This window comes from Saccopteryx bilineata, chromosome 2, assembly GCF_036850765.1.
Source record: "Saccopteryx bilineata isolate mSacBil1 chromosome 2, mSacBil1_pri_phased_curated, whole genome shotgun sequence".
Taxonomy (NCBI): Eukaryota; Metazoa; Chordata; class Mammalia; order Chiroptera; family Emballonuridae; genus Saccopteryx; species Saccopteryx bilineata.
This window is the reverse complement of record NC_089491.1, coordinates 139,296,461-139,312,369: the sequence shown is the minus strand read 5'-3', so window position 1 is coordinate 139,312,369 and position 15,909 is coordinate 139,296,461. Positions and strand designations below refer to the sequence as shown.

General features: G+C 40.0%; 1 protein-coding gene across 8 annotated transcripts in view; it reads left to right on the top strand.

Moving 5' to 3' along the window:
* The window catches only part of CAPRIN2 (caprin family member 2), a 41,190-nt gene extending 30,976 nt beyond the window's left edge, over nt 1-10,214 (top strand). For 3 of the 8 annotated variants that reach the window (XM_066258036.1, XM_066258037.1, XM_066258044.1), the window contains 5 exons: nt 3,011-3,179; nt 4,971-5,153; nt 5,868-5,968; nt 7,969-8,032; nt 9,262-10,214. In XM_066258036.1, coding sequence (XP_066114133.1) covers nt 3,011-3,179; nt 4,971-5,153; nt 5,868-5,968; nt 7,969-8,032; nt 9,262-9,830 — 1,086 coding nt within the window. In that variant the 3' untranslated portion in view covers nt 9,831-10,214. Of the gene's footprint in view, nt 1-3,010; nt 3,180-4,970; nt 5,154-5,867; nt 5,969-7,968; nt 8,033-9,217 lie in introns of all 8 variants that reach the window. The other 5 variants (XM_066258040.1, XM_066258038.1, XM_066258043.1 and 2 more) reach the window with 5 other exon arrangements.
* The last annotated feature ends 5,695 nt before the right edge of the window (nt 10,215-15,909 follow it).

Here is a 15,909-nt window from a genome sequence, read left to right as displayed (position 1 = left end):
AAACACAGAATAGTTTAAAACATTTCTTTAGAAAAAACCAGAAGTCTTTGTTGATAAATACCTTCCCTGATGGTGCCTAACGTCCCACTGCAGGTCCTTGGAGTGATGGTGGCGGGTGAGGCCAACAGAATGGCAGTGGAAGGTGGGCACAGTGCAGGGGCACTGGCTGGTGAATTCAGACACCTGAATTCACTACTCTTATCACTTCCTGCTTGGCCACTTAGAACAGCTTCATTTCTTTTCTTTCCCTCTTTCCCTGTCAGTCCATCCTGCACAGTACTGCCACATTGGTTTTTATTAACTTTTTACTATTCCTAATTAAAAGCAAACAATGTTTCACTACAGAATGAAATTGAAAGTCCTTTGCCTGACACTCAGTAACTTCTGAAGTCTGGTATAACCTGACAGACTAGTCCCTGTGTTTGTACATTCTAGCCACAATACATTTTTGCTCTTGCCAGTAGATTTTCTTCACCTGTGTGAATTCTATCCAGTATAAACTGATGTTAATTCTTTTGTTCATTTGTTCATTTATTCCCATTCATTCATTCATTCAAAAACCAGGTAGTTATGGAGCCAGGCACTGTTCTTAAGTTACTGGGGTAGTAACAATGAAAAAGAGACAAGTCTTTATACTCAATAATCTTAATGGTTTTTGTTTTTTCTTATGGAGGTGTAGGGCTAGAGGGAAATGTATATGTGGATATGACACATCAGGTGCTATGTGTTGTTAGAAATAATGCATCAGGATAAGGAGGCTAGAAAGTAATAGAAGTGCTATTTATAGACAGTGACAGTAACCAGAGTCTGGGCAGGACATTGTGAGCCACATGATAGAAATTCAGTACACTGCAGGTTTTTTTCATTTACCTTTAGTTTTTGAAAGACTACCCTTTTCCCCTACTTAGCTTTCGTGCTCAATGAGTGTTATTATGATAGCATAGTAGCAGGAAGATGAACGTTTTTTTATTGTTTTGTATTTTTCCTAAGTGAGAAATGGGGTGTGTGTGTGTGTGTGTGTGTGTGTGAAAGCAGACAGACTCCTGCATGTGCCTGTGCCTGACCGGAGATCACTGGCATGCCCACCGGGGGGTGATACTCAGCCCATCTGGGGTATTGCTCTGCTACAATCGGAGCCATTCTAGCGCCTGAGGTGGAGGCCATGGAGCCATCCTCAGCGCCTGGGCCAACTTTGCTCCAATGGAACCTTGGCTGCAAGAGGGGAAGAGAGAGATAGAGAAAGGAGAGGGGGAAGGGTGGAGAAGCAGATGGATGCTTCTTCTGTGTGCCCTGGCTGGGAATCGAACCCGGGCTGATGCTCTGATGCTCTACTGCTCTACTGCTGAGCCAACCGGCCAGGGCCAGAAGATTAACTTTTGTACTTGTTTAAATTCTACTAGCAATCAAATAGAAGTTTTTTTTTGTTTGTTTGTTTTTTACTATTGTAAAATATGCACAACAAAATGTACTGTTTTAACTCTTTTTAAGTGTATAATTTAGTGGCATTATGTATATCCACACTGTTGTACAACTATTACCACTATCTCCAGAATTTTTTCATCATCTCAAACAGAAACTCTGTATTCATTAAACAACTCCTTATTCCTCCCTCTTCTAAGCCCTTGGTAATCTCTGTTCTACTTTCTATCTCTATGAATTCACCTATTCTAGGCACCTTGTGTAAAGGAATCACAATATTTGTCCTTTTGTATCTGGCATATTTCACTTGACACAATGTTTTCAGAACTCGTTTATGTGATAGCATGGATCAGAACTTCATTTTTTATGGGTTAAATAATATTCCATTGTATGTATATTCCACATTTTCTTTATACATTCATCTGTTGATGGACACTTGAGTTCCCACCTTTTGGCTATTGTGAATAATGTTGCTGTGAACAATAGTGTACAAATACCTACTTGAATCTTATTTTCCATTCTTTTGAGTATACACCTAGCGGTGGAGTTGCTGGCTCATCTGGTAATTCTGTGTTTAGTGTTTTGAGGAACCACTATACTGTTTTCTACAGTGGCTGCACCATTTTACATTTTTTTTTTTTTTTTTTTTTTTTTAGTGAGATGAGGTGAGATAGACTCCCACGTGTGCCCTGACAGGGATCTACTCGGCAGCCCCGTCTGGGGTTGATGCTTGAGTACTGAGATATATTTAGCTCCTGAGGCTGATGCTTGGACTAACCAATGAACCCGGGACATCCATATACCGGGGCCACACTCCACCACTGAGCCACCACCAGGGACCGTTTTACATTCTTTTTTTGTTTGTTTGTTTGTTTTTTTGTATTTTTCTGAAGCTGGAAACGGGGAGAGACAGTCAGACAGACTCCCGCATGCGCCCGACCGGGATCTACCCGGCATGCTCACTAGGGGGCGACGCTCTACCCACCAGGGGGCGATGCTCTGCCCTTCTGGGGCGTCGCTCTGCTGTGACCAGAGCCACTCTAGCGCCTGGGGCAGAGGCCAAGGAGACATCCCCAGCGCCCAGGCCATCTTTGCTCCAATGGAGCCTCGCTGCGGGAGGGGAAGAGAGAGACAGAGAGGAAGGAGAGGGGGAGGGGTGGAGAAGCAGATGGGTGCTTCTCCTGTGTGCCCTGGCCGGGAATCGAACCCGGGACTTCTGCACGCCAGGCCGATGCTCTACCACTGAGTCAACCGGCCAGGGCCCATTTTACATTCTTATCAGCACAAGAATTCCAGTTTGGCCACAACTTTGCCAACACTTGGATTTTTTTTTTTAAATAATAGCCATCCTAATGGGTATGATGAAGTGGTATCTCAGCATGTTTTTGATTTCTGTTTCCTTAATAACTAATGATGTTGAGCATCTTTTTAAGGTGGTTATTGGCCATTTATCTTCTTTGGAGACATGCTTATTCAAGTCATTTGTCCATCAAGTAGAAGTTTTTGAATGTTGTAGAGTTTTGCTGGATGTCACCCTTAGTAATTTTCTATGAAACTTCACAAATAACTCAGCACACCCTTGTTTTTTAAGGTATTTAATGTTAACGTACCTCTACCTCCACGGAAAGAACAAGAAATGAAAGAACCCCCCTATTCACCCGGCTACCATCAGAGTTTTACTACAGCAAGTACACAAACACCGCTCCGGTGCCACCTGCCAGCTATACACGTAGAGCAAACTGTTATTTCTCAAGAGACAGGTAAGATCTTTTTATACGATATTTTGAAGACTTAGATGACAGCTAATTGAATGGAAAGTAAGTCTGTAGTGACACTTTAGCAGTTCTTTCCTGAGTAGTAAACATAATCTTTCTATATTCAAGTGCTGACAAATGGTTAATGCCATTTTCTCTAGTTAAGTTCACCATTTTAACCTTTATAGAGGTGGAACTTGGATGGTTTTATAAAAACATATAGGTTCATATTTTTAAACCTGACTGGTTTGATTGCCATAGGCAGTTATAGAGGTAGATAGCGCATTGTCCAGTTGCTTTTGTGAAAATTTTTTTTTTTTTAGTGAGAGAGAGAGACAGACACAGGAAGGGAGAGAGATGAGAAGCATCAACTCATAGTTGTGGCACCTTAGTTGTTCATTGATTGCTTTCTCATATGTGCCTTGTCCGGGGGTGGGGAGCTCCTGCAGAACTAGTGACCCCTTGCTCAAGCCAGTGACTTTGGGCTCAAGTCAGCGACCTTGGAGTCATGTATGATCCCATGCTCAAGCTGGTGAGCCTGTGCTCAAGGTGGATTAGCCCGCGCTCAAGCTGGTGGCCTCGGGGTTTTGAACCTGGGTCTTCAGCATTCGAGTTTGACCCTCTATCCACTGCGCCACCACCTGGTCAGGAATGAAAGTTTTGAAACCATTCTGTTAACTCTTTTAGCACAGACACATGGCTATTTGGCCTTTCTTCTTTGTTATAATAAAAGTATTGATTAATGTGATGATATAATTTAGTGTGCTTATTCCCCTGTTTGCTTAGAGAGGATAGATGATTTTGATCTTTCATGCTATTCTAAATCATGAAAGAATAAGCAACTTTGTAGTTATTTCCTAATATAAGAAGCACTTGTAGATTTTTAGTGTTGGTATTTCAGACCCCTGTTGAGTTTTCTAAAACTTCAACCTGAGCAAATGAATTGTGCATTGCGGGTTCTTGGTTAATCACAAGACGTGGCAAATGTAAATCCCTGGACCTAGTCATAAACGACCTCATTCTGTTCTCACCTGTGCTGTGAACACATAGGGCAGGTGATTTACTTAAAGGATATTTTTGGTATATGCCTTCCCAATTACAGTAGTGATGAAGATTTGTTTTCTTTTACTCCTTGATGTGGAATATTTAGCCTTTTTTCTTTAATTGTGGTAAAATAAATTTTATGTCATTTTAACCACTTTTAAGTGTATAGTTCCGTAGCATTAAGTACATTCAGACTTTTTTTTTTTTACCTTCTCCTACTGAAACGGTGTAGCTGTTCAATACTAACTCTCCATTCCCCTTTCCCTCCAAACGGGCAAGCACCATTCTACCCCGTCACTGAATTTGACTCCTCCAGGTGCTCCTTATGTAAGTGCTGTGGCAAGAATTGCCCTTTTGTGACTGGGCTCTTTCCTTGGCACGTGTCCTCAAGGTTCTTCCATGTTGTGACATGTATCAGGACTTCCTTCCATTTTAAGGCTGAATAATGTCTGTTTAAATATAAAGGGTGGGGCACAAGTAGATGTACAGTTGTGAGTACGTGAAGTGCAGTTTATTCTTATATTATTATTTATTAATTATGGTATTATTTTCACATGAGCAACTGTAAATCTACTTGTACCCCACCTTGTATATAGAGGCCTCTCTTTATATATTTATACATATATGGCACCATTTTTTTTTAAGGGAGAAAATTGTATTAAAGGTTTTGATATAGTGACTTTTTTAAGTATAAGGAATATTGAATCTTTTATTACAATTTAACTCTTTGGCTTTAAAACTTGTTTCCTTAAGCAGCAAGTTATCCTGATGGAACTGTTCAAGTAAGCAATGGTAGCCTTGCCTTTTACCCAGCACAGACGAATGTATTTCCCAGACCCTCTCCACCATTTTTCAGTAGCCGGGGATCCGTTAGAGGATGTACGCGTGGTGGGAGATTACTAACCAGTACGTGTCGGTCCCCTGGTGGCTATAAAGGTATGCTCTGCATAAACTGTAATTGTACTGAATCATTTTGTCTGTAGATTTACTTGACTCAAACTATTTTTACTTTATCTGTGTCTTTTTGTAGTTGTCATTTATAATGTAGTAAAGAAGTCCCTATTTCTACAAAAGACAGTATACCTATTCTCTATAACAGAGGAACTTTTTGTATGAAAAGCAGATTCATCCTGTTATTTACTAAAGTGAAAGACTGAGCATCCTTTTTTTTTTTTTTTTTTTTTAGGAATGAATTTTGGTTTTCATATTTGAATAGTTTTTCTTCTTTTGTTAATTGATTGCTAAGACTGTGTCATAATTTTCTAGTTATTTGTCTATCAGAGTATGCCACCGATTAAAAACATAAACTTTGAGACTGGAATAGTGATACTCTCTTTAGTTTTAAATACGGTTTCAAGTATTCCAGTCACAGCTGGTTGTTAGCAATGTCCTCTGCATTAAAGCCCGAACTATCTACCTACTTACCCTCCACCATTTCCCAGCCCCCCTCACGCCAGCTACAGGTAGCTTATTTGAAGGCAGCAGTAAGACACATTGTGGAAGCAATATTAATAGAATTTGCTTATCAAAGACATAAATCTAATGTTGGCATTATAAGATCAATTAACTTTTAAAATGGTATACAATTAGACTATTTAAAAGTTTAGTGTAATTTTGTTCATAATTTTATGTAAGTTGTTTATTTATTAGGTTTTGATACTTATAGAGGACCTCCTTCAGTTTCCAATGGAAATTATAGCCAGCTACAATTCCAAGCTAGAGAGTATCCCGGAACACCTTATTCCCAAAGGGTAAGAATAGTTGTCATAGTTGAATAGTAGTGCAGTTGTTGATGTTAAACTATAGCACAGTCGTAATTGGTTTCGTATGAGTTTGTACTCGTAAATACTGTGAAGAGTTTAGTTGGAAGCCTTTCTGATAACCCATGGAGGGTAAATGACAACTGAGAGGGTCTGAAGGACTTTATTAATCATGTTGTTTGTATTAACTCATTTACTCCTCCATTCTATAAGAGAAACTGGGGTGCAGCAACAAGTTAAGGAACTTGTCTAAGGTCACTCAGCAAGTAAACAGTACAACTAGGTTTAGAATGCAGCTTAACTCCAGAGCGCATGATTTTAACTTTACTGCCTTAAATTTAACTTTTCTAGATATCAAGAATAACAAAGTCCTCTTTTCATAAGTTTAATTTTATTTTGTTTATTCTGATTTGAATAGCTTAGTAGATTTTTCTCGACTACAAATGATAAAACTTTGACAGGAGGATGTTAGAGATTCTACTCTAACACACCACGGGAACTTCTTGTCATTGGTCATATAAGAATATATGATATATGCTGACATCAACATTTTCAGTTTTGAAGTTTTATAAGCCTATAAGTGTGGGATCATACTGAGTTCTGTTGGAATGATACACAGTACCTGCGCTTGAAGAGCTTACAGGTATATGAGGTAAGATGGTCTTTACAAAAGCAGTAAAGACCACGAAAGAGGTGACACACCTTGGAGAACATACCAAGTCACCTAATGACTTAAGTGTGACCCTTGATTTCATCACATCTCTTGTTGCGTGACCACAGGCATGTTACTTAAACTTTCTGGGCTCTAGTCCTCATCTGTTTAGATGCAAACTCATCTGTGTCAATTACTCATGAAGTGTTGTGAAGTATACTCCATGAGGTATTCTGAAGATCAGTGAATACCCCTCTGCTTATCACCACAGTGCTAGGTGTAGATTGAGCATGCAAATACTAGCTGTAATTACATTTTTCTCAGGTACTGTGTGTCAAGGGAGTGCATGTAGACTTCAGTGATGGACCTCCCTGTTAACACCAGTATTCTAATATTTTTCTGTGCTGTTTGTTTTAAAGTTGTTCCCGAGGAAACATAGGATATTGATAATAGTGGTTGCTACTGGAAAGAGGACTAGGAGTCTGGGTAGAGACTTATTATTTTCATTGTATACCTTCTTGTATTGTTTAAATTTTTTGTTACACCACTAAATATTCTTTTCATGGATTGTATGGAGGCAGACATGTACCATACTTGGGAGGCGGTTTGAAGTACTGTCTCTTGAACATTTTTTTTTTGAAGTTTATAGATTACATTTCCAAGGATGAATACATTTATACAATGTAATTTTTACCAACTCCCTTGTCAAGACATCACAAAGCCCTAACATACTTTGTAATTGTCGTTACAGTTTGGTGTATAAATAGAGCAAGATTGCAGGAGTCTTCGTTCTTGCTTTATTATCTCCTTTCATATTGAGATGAGGGAACGAGGACCATGTCATGTTTTATCATTTCTCCCATTACCTAGTGTTGCATCTTTCAAATATGTTTTCTAGATGCTTTCTAGTTTTTGCAAGTATTAACTTACCTAATTGGTCAGGTTCATTAACAGATGAAGCAAATATGGTTATTGTTGCCCTTGTTATTTGTTTTTCTTGGTGTTTGGAAACATCTGAGCCTTTTCAGTTGCTGAAGAAGGCCAGATAAAGGGCTAAGAGGACTTTAAATGTTTTTTTATTATTTATTGATTGATTTTAGAGAGAGAGGAAGAAAGAGAGAGAGAGAGATAGAAACATTGGTCTGTTCCTGTATGTGTCCTGACCAGGGATCAAACCCACAACCTTAGTATGTCAGGATGATGCTCTAACCAACAGAGCTATCTGGCCAGGGCTAAGAGGACTTGAATCTTACAGATTAACCAGCCAGTAATCCTGGGCAATAACTAATTATTTTCTTGCAATTTTGGTGTCAAGATAAATATCATTTATTCATTTTAGGATAATTTCCAGCAGTGTTACAGGCGAGGAGGGACATCTGGTGGTCCTCGGGCAAATTCTAGAGGTAAGGACAATTAATGGAGTAGTTTATTTACCCAAAAGTACCTCACCCTCTGTCAGGTCTTCCCCAAATACATTGTTTTCAGTGTTTCTCTTGCTGAGGGTTTCAGGTTGCTTAAGTTGCAGTACTGAAGACCTGAGAGACATATACTACTTAGAAAGGCTGTGGAAGTCAGTTTTCAATTTAGTTAAAAGTGTTAAGTGTGTGTGTACGTTTCAGTTTTCTTGAGACCAGAGCATAATTTAATCTTAGATATACAGGGTGGGGCAAAAGAGGTTCATAATTGAGAGTATGTGAAACACAGTTTATTCTTATATTACTTTTGTATTTTCTGTACAAACAACTGTAAACCTTTTGCCTCACCCTGTATATTCCCAATGCCAGCTTCACATCGTTTCATGGGATGTTTCAGGACGATGGTTTCTGTAATGATGAGGTCTTGCACCTCTAGTGTCACTACATTATTGATGGGAGTAAACAACAATTAAGACACGAAACTAAAGCAGGAAACTAAATACTTTTAAAAATGTGAAGGTAGTATTTAAAGATTCAGTGTAACTGACAAAATGAAGACTTGTTGAAGATGAACTTTGTCACAGGAAAACAGTTTTTCCTTTTAAGAAAGTAGCCGGTAATCACGTTGCCTTTGCCTTACACCTGAGCAGTGTTTTTGTACGGTGCTCAAAAATTTCATACTATCGCATTAACTTAGAAATCAGGAAGCAAGCATTCATCCTGGGGCTCAGTAACACAGCAAAATGCCCTTGAATGGCTGGCAGTTCTAAAAGTTGGTTCTTTTATGTCATCTCAGTGTTCTTGAGTTTTTCTACGTCAGAGAGCTGGAGTAGGTTTATCACTGAGAAATTAAGAACAGTGAGAATTATGAGAGAAGGATGAAGTTTAAAAAGAATGTTCAAACCTGGGTTTTAGACATTGCTAACCTTAACTAATGGTAAGTTATCTAACCTTTTGGGGGCCTTGTTTTTGTGATGTTAAAAAAGATGAGGCTACTAGACAAGATCATCGAAGTCCCTTCAGGTTTTAGAAGAGTTGTAACAGCCTATTGCCAGGAACGTCTTGAAAAGCACACTACAGCTCTAGTTGATTGCTTTTGTTTTGGAATTTACTGTAAAATGTCTCTTTGTTCATGTTTCAGTAGCCAACTAATGTTAAATATTGTGTTTAAAGCTAACTGCTTCATTATGAGAAACTCACTGTTGCTAATAAAACAGCAGGGTGGAGTGATTCTTCTCAGGTGAGCAGCCCAGAAAGAGACAACGAAACCTTTAACAGCGGTGACTTTGGCCAAGGAGAGTCCCGCAGCATGACCCCCGTGGACGTGCCCATGACAAGTCCAGCTGCCACCATACTGCCGGTCCATGTCTACCCCCTGCCTCAGCAGATGCGAGTTGCCTTCTCAGCGGCCAGAACCTCTAATTTCGCCCCTGGAACTTTAGACCAGCCTATTGTGTTTGATCTTCTTCTGAACAACTTGGGAGAAACTTTCGATCTTCAGCTCGGTAGATTTAATTGTCCCGTGAATGGCACTTTCGTTTTCATTTTCCACATGCTAAAGCTGGCAGTGAATGTGCCGCTGTATGTCAACCTCATGAAGAACGAGGAGGTCTTGGTGTCTGCCTACGCCAATGACGGTGCTCCAGACCATGAAACTGCTAGCAATCATGCGGTTCTTCAGCTCTTCCAGGGAGACCAGATATGGTTGCGTTTGCACCGGGGAGCCATTTATGGAAGTAGCTGGAAATATTCTACATTTTCAGGCTATCTTCTTTATCAAGATTGAAAGTCAGTACAGAATTGGCAACACAAGGATGGCTCCAGGTAGTGGGATTAAAGGAAGAGGAGTCTTGACCTCGTGACTACTTGGTTTAGGGCAATGTTTTCATTCCTAGAGGACGGAGGGGGTCCTTATTTTTGTTTTTCTCCCCAAGGTGACAAATTTCAAGCTGAACGACAGTGAGCACTAATCTGGCACTTTATAAATTGTGATGTAGCCTCGCTAGTCAAGCTGTGAATGTGTCTTGTTTGCACTTAATCCTTAACTGTATTGACATTCAGTTTACTAAACCGACTGCCTCAACTTCAGGCAAGTTATGATGCCTTGTTGTGCCTCAATAAAAAAGTTACATGCACCTGCAGTGTCATTAATTTGATTAAACATTTAGTTTAGAGGTAAAATATTTTAATTTTTAGTATGCATCACTGATAACTCTTTTTTTTTTAATGGGGTGACATCAATAAATCAGGATACATATATTCAAAGATAACATGTCCAGGTTATCTTGTCATTCAATTATGTTGCATACCCATCACCCAAAGTCAGATTGTCCTCTGTCACCCTCTGACTAGTTTTCTTTGTGCCCCTCCCCCTCCCCCTTTCCCTCTCCCTCTCCCCCCTCCCCCCGTAACCACCACACTCTCATCAATGTTTCTTAGTTTCACTTTTATGTCCCACCTACGTATGGAATAATGCAGTTCCTGGTTTTTTCTGGTTTACGTATTTCACTTCGTATAATGTTATCAAGATCCCACCATTTTGCTGTAAATGATCCGATGTCATTTCTTATGGCTGAGTAGTATTCCATAGTGTATATGTGCCACATCTACTGATAACTCTTAAATAAGGGTATTTGTGGGTTCATACTATTATGTGAAAATAAGAAGTCTTTTATATATCAGTTTCTTTTACAGTTACTTTTTTCTGATATGTACATGTCATTAAAAGATTGCATCTGTTCTCCATTGACCAACCGTTCTATCTTTTGGTTAGTTATTAGGTACCTAATACACGTTTAATAATATAAGGTACAATAGGAGATACACAGGTAATACTACTGGTCCACCGTCAGTAAAGCTTGTGATTTCTAGTGGATTCTCAATTTGAGTAGAAAAATATTTAGTCATCAAAAAGCGGAGGTCGCTCTGGCCAGGTGGCTCAGTGTAGAGTTGTCCTGGCACAGCGAGGTCGCGGGTTTGCCCTTCCACCAGTCAGGGCACCGATGGAAGGCCACCAATGGCTGCACGGTTAAATGGAACAACTGAGTGGCGTGGCGAGTTGCTGTTTCTCTTTCTCTCTCTTGCCCCTCATTCTTTCACCACTCCCCCTCTTACTCCTCCCTCTCGCTCTCAAATCAATAGGAAAAAAAACATAGCTCTGTGGTCAGGCAGTGCTGTGTTTGAGTCCTTATTTTGCCACTTGGTAATGGATCTTGGGCAAGTTATTTTATCTCTAAGATATCTTTCTCCTTCTACCCTACCTCTCCCCCCCCCCTCTTTTCTTTTAAAGATTTATTCATTTTTTTAGAGAGGAGAGAGATAGAGAAAGGCAGGAAGCATCAATTTTCATATGTGCCTTGACCAGGCAAGCCCAGGGTTTCGAACCAGTGACCTCAGCATTCCAGGTTGATGCTTTATCCACTGCGCCACCACAGGTCAGGCATCCCTTCCTCTCTTTTTAAGACCATTTCCCCAAATGTAAAATGAGGATGATGATAGATCAACCTCATAAGGCAGTTGTGAAGTTTAAGAATAGAGCCAAAGACTTAACAAAGTGCCTGGCATATGAGGGTTTAGTAGGTGTTAGATGCTGTAATTTTTGTTTCATTCTGACAACTTTGATGGTCTCCCTGTGTGTACACTGCCTTATGCAGTATAGCGGGCACTGCTATACTATCCATTCTAGATGTATATTCTCACACTTCACAATTTAAGCTTCTTTGTTTCTCATTTATAAGAACTTAATATTTTATTTCTCAATTAAAGAATAGGTTTTTTAAAGTAAGCATTTTGATTGCCATAATCTGGAATATATTAAGGGTTGGACAGAGTCCTTTTTTTTTTTTTTTTTTTTTAAAGAGACAGTCAAGGATAGACAGGGACAGACAGACAGGAACGGAGAGATGAGAAGCATCAGTCATTAGTTTTTCGTTGCACATTGCGACACCTTAGTTGTTCATTGATTGCTTTCTCATTTGTGCCTTCACTGTGGGCCTTCAGCAGACCGAGTAACCCCTTGCTCAAGCTAGCAACCTCGGGTCTAAGCGGGTGAGCTTTTTTGCTCAAGCCAGATGAGCCCGCGCTCAAGCTGGCAACCTCGGGGTCTCGAACCTGGGTCCTCTGCATCCCAATTCGACGCTCTGTCCACTGCGCCACCGCCTGGTCAGGCCAGAAGTCCATTTTTGCTGTGTAACCAGGCAAGCCACTTGCTGAGGCAGAAAGTTTTTGTTTTGATCCTCTCACTCTGGAGTGTTCAGTAATCTTAAGAAGATGATATAAGAGTATTTAATTATTATAATTAATAATTTTGTTTTGAGTTCTGTGTGGGTCCAGCAATTAAATCTTGAAGACATTTAACTTTCCATGGTGTTAAATGTTACAGTAGCATTCTCAAGCTAGAGGATGTAATGTGATTCATTATTTAACAACTTTTTCAGTTCATGGTAGGTATTTTGTGGGCTAGTATTCTAGTTAAATAAATGAGTACATGGCTTTTATGTTCAGAACACAAACAAAAAAAGTATACAGAAAAGCAGAAATATGATCAAATGATTGAGGGGAAAACTTGATGTTTAAAAGCTGTTGTTGGTTAAGTGTAGTGATGTCTGTCAGCCCTTTTTACCCATTATGTTTTGTACTATATTAGGGTCTTTAGCTTATCTTTTCTCCTGCACACAATATTTATTTAAATTTTTTTTTCAATTTTTTTCTTCTAATATCTGAAGCTGGAAACGGGGAGAGACAGTCAGATAGACTCCCGCATGCGCCCCACCGGGATCCACCCGGCACGCCCACCAGGGGACGATGCTCTGCCCCTCCGGGGCATCACTCTGCCACGACCAGAGCCACTCTAGTGCCTGGGGCAGAGGCCAAGGAGCCATCCCCAGTTCCCGGGCCATCCTTGCTCCAATGGAGCCCCGGCTGCGGGAGGGGAAGAGAGAGACAGAGAGGAAGGAGGGGGTGGGGGTGGAGAAGCAAATGGGCGCTTTTCCTATGTGCCCTGGCTGGGAATTGAACCTGGGTCCCCTGCACGCCAGGCCGACGCTCAACTGCTGAGCCAACCGGCCAGGGCCTGTTTATTTAAATTTGTGAGCACCTGACCTGTGGTGGCGCAGTGGATAAAGCATCAACCTGGAAATGCTGAGGTCGCCGGTTCGAAACCCTGGGCTTGCTGGTCAACGCACATATGGGAGTTGATGCTTCTAGCTCCTCCCCCTTCTCTCTCTCTCTCTCTTCTCTCTCTTTCTCTCTCCTCTCTCTCTCTGTCTCTCCCTCTCCTCTCTAAAATGAATAAATAAAAAATAAATTTGTGAGCACCTAAAGTTTTTTAAAGTAAGTGTCACAACCAAGCGATTTATTTACTAGGGTATCCTCTCATAATAATAGTCATGTTTTAGTAGAGTATTTTAAATGAAATACTGTTTCATGTAAGGACAGTGAGCTGGAAATTATTCTCAGGCTCATGAGAATAAAAGAACAAGATCTTTGATTCTGAAGCAATAAAGTAACTTTTTGAAGACATAGTTCCTTTGGAAACCTTTAGTAAAATAAAAGTCCAGATATCTTTTACAGAAAGATGTACACAGCTACAGATTTTAGATACATTTACAAGTGATGGAGTGGGGATCTGCAAGTATGTACAGCCCCATTTATGGACCTTGTGTAAAGAACTTTTTTTTTTTTTGTATTTTTCCAAAGTTAGAAGTGGGGAGGCCAGTCAGACAGACTCCTGCATGTGCCCGACCGGGATCCACCCTTCATGCCCACCATGGGGAGATGCTCTGCCCATCTGGGGCGTTGCTCTGTTGTAACTGGAACCATTCTAGTGCCTGAGGCGGAGGCTACTGAGCCATCCTCAGCGCCTGGGCCAACTTTGCTCAGGTGGAGCCTTGGCTGCAGGAAGGGAAGAGAGAGACAGAGAGAAGGGGGGAAGGGGGGAGAAACAGATGGGCGCTTCTGTGTGCCCTGGCTGGAAATCGAACCTGGGACTTCCACATACCAGGCTGATGCTCTACCGCTGAGCCAACCGGCCAGGACCTAAAGAACTTATATTTTAATGGGAAGATCATGTAGATATGACTTGAGTGGGAAGGCATTCCAAGTTATTACTAGGTCGTCCTTGAGTCTGTAGTTACTTAGTTGCCTTACTGGGGGGTGGAGATGGGAAGCTAAAGTTAGTTTTTCTATTTACTAAATTCTCCCTGGAGTTCTATTTTCTTTTACTTTAAATTGTTTAATCTTTTGTTAAGTGAATTCTCCCCCAAGATTTGGGAGCTGCTGACTCCTATGTCTTCTAAAATGATTTGTGCACAAATGAGGTATTTAAAGCAGGAAATGTGTTTTGAGAGGTTTACTCGCTTCCTATACCATTTATCTGTTAGCTATCCCATTTTTTTTGAACTTTCTCAACTCCATAATAGCTATCTTTTTACAGTGCTTTGACATCACATATTGTGTGTAATCCTTTAATCCTTTTAGCAAAGTTAATTCCTTAGTTTTGTGACTGATGTGATCCTTGTGTTAACTAGGATGATAATATTATATATTAGGGAAATCATTGTTAGGATATAGATACTAAGATTTTTCCATATGAATTCACTCCACTCCTGTGTCAAACACTTTATTTTGATAAAAGAAAATTCTAGATCCTCTACTTGCTCATCTGTCTCAAGGTAATCCTAATCACCATGTTCATAATTAGGCCTATAGGTTTATCCTCACTTCAGCTTTTGGGCAAGGGTTGACAACTGATAAATGCAGTTCACTTGCTATACTAGTACAAGATGTTGAATACCAGGTTATAAAATAGTCTTACCCATTATCCATACCAAGAGGGCTGAGGCTCACTAATACTGTTTCTCAAGCATTATTCCTTTATTTTATTTCAAGGGTCACATACCTTGAAATAAATGACTAGTCTTTCCAATATGTGGGTTATCTGATTTGTACCTGGCTCTGGAACTACAAAGATGTTCAGACACATCAAGTTTCAGGTATCAATTTTACCTGCTGGGAGCAAATCTATACTTGTGTTATTTCTTTGCTTTTTATCACACCCCTGTTTTTTTTCTATTCTATATCTGGATTGTTTACTATTCAGAAGCCTGACATCCTTGACAAGTTCATAAATTTTCTCATCTTTTGTCTCTTAAATTTCACTTTCTGGGAGATTTCCTGGATTATATCTTCCTACCTTTTTACAGAGTTTTAAATTTCTGCTACATGTAAAATTTTTAAGTACACTTCTGTTATCTGAACATTCCTTACATTTAGGTGCTCTGTTCATTTCATGATTGCAGTTTCTATTTCTAAGGATAGTTTAAAAAAAATTTCCTTCTGTAGTCTATTTCCTGCACGTTTTTGTTTTCAATCTCTTCTCTGTGTTATGACACTTGCTTAGTATCTTGTGATAATTGGCTATTTATATTTAGGCCTGGGGTACCAAAAATGCTTTGATTCAATACTTTGAATGTGGAGATGGGACTTGTTGACATCTGTGGGGAGAACACCAGGGTGGAGGTACGGTCGAGTTTTCTAAAGTGGGACCTGAAACCCAGAAGTCAAAGGATGGACACATTTGACTCATACGATTTATTCCCCTACAACTTCTGCCTAGGAGTAATAATGTCAAAGGACAAATGATAATCTGCTGTGGGAGGAAGTCAATAAGAAAAAGATGGCCCAAAAAAGGGCAACATGTGAAGAGGCAGTTCATACATACATACATACATACATACATACATACATACAAAAAAGGGATCAATAAGTATACATAATTTTTTTTTTGAGGGACAGGCAGGAAGGGAGAGAGATGAGAAGCATCAAGCCTTCATTGTGGCACCATAGTTGTTGATTACCTTCTCATA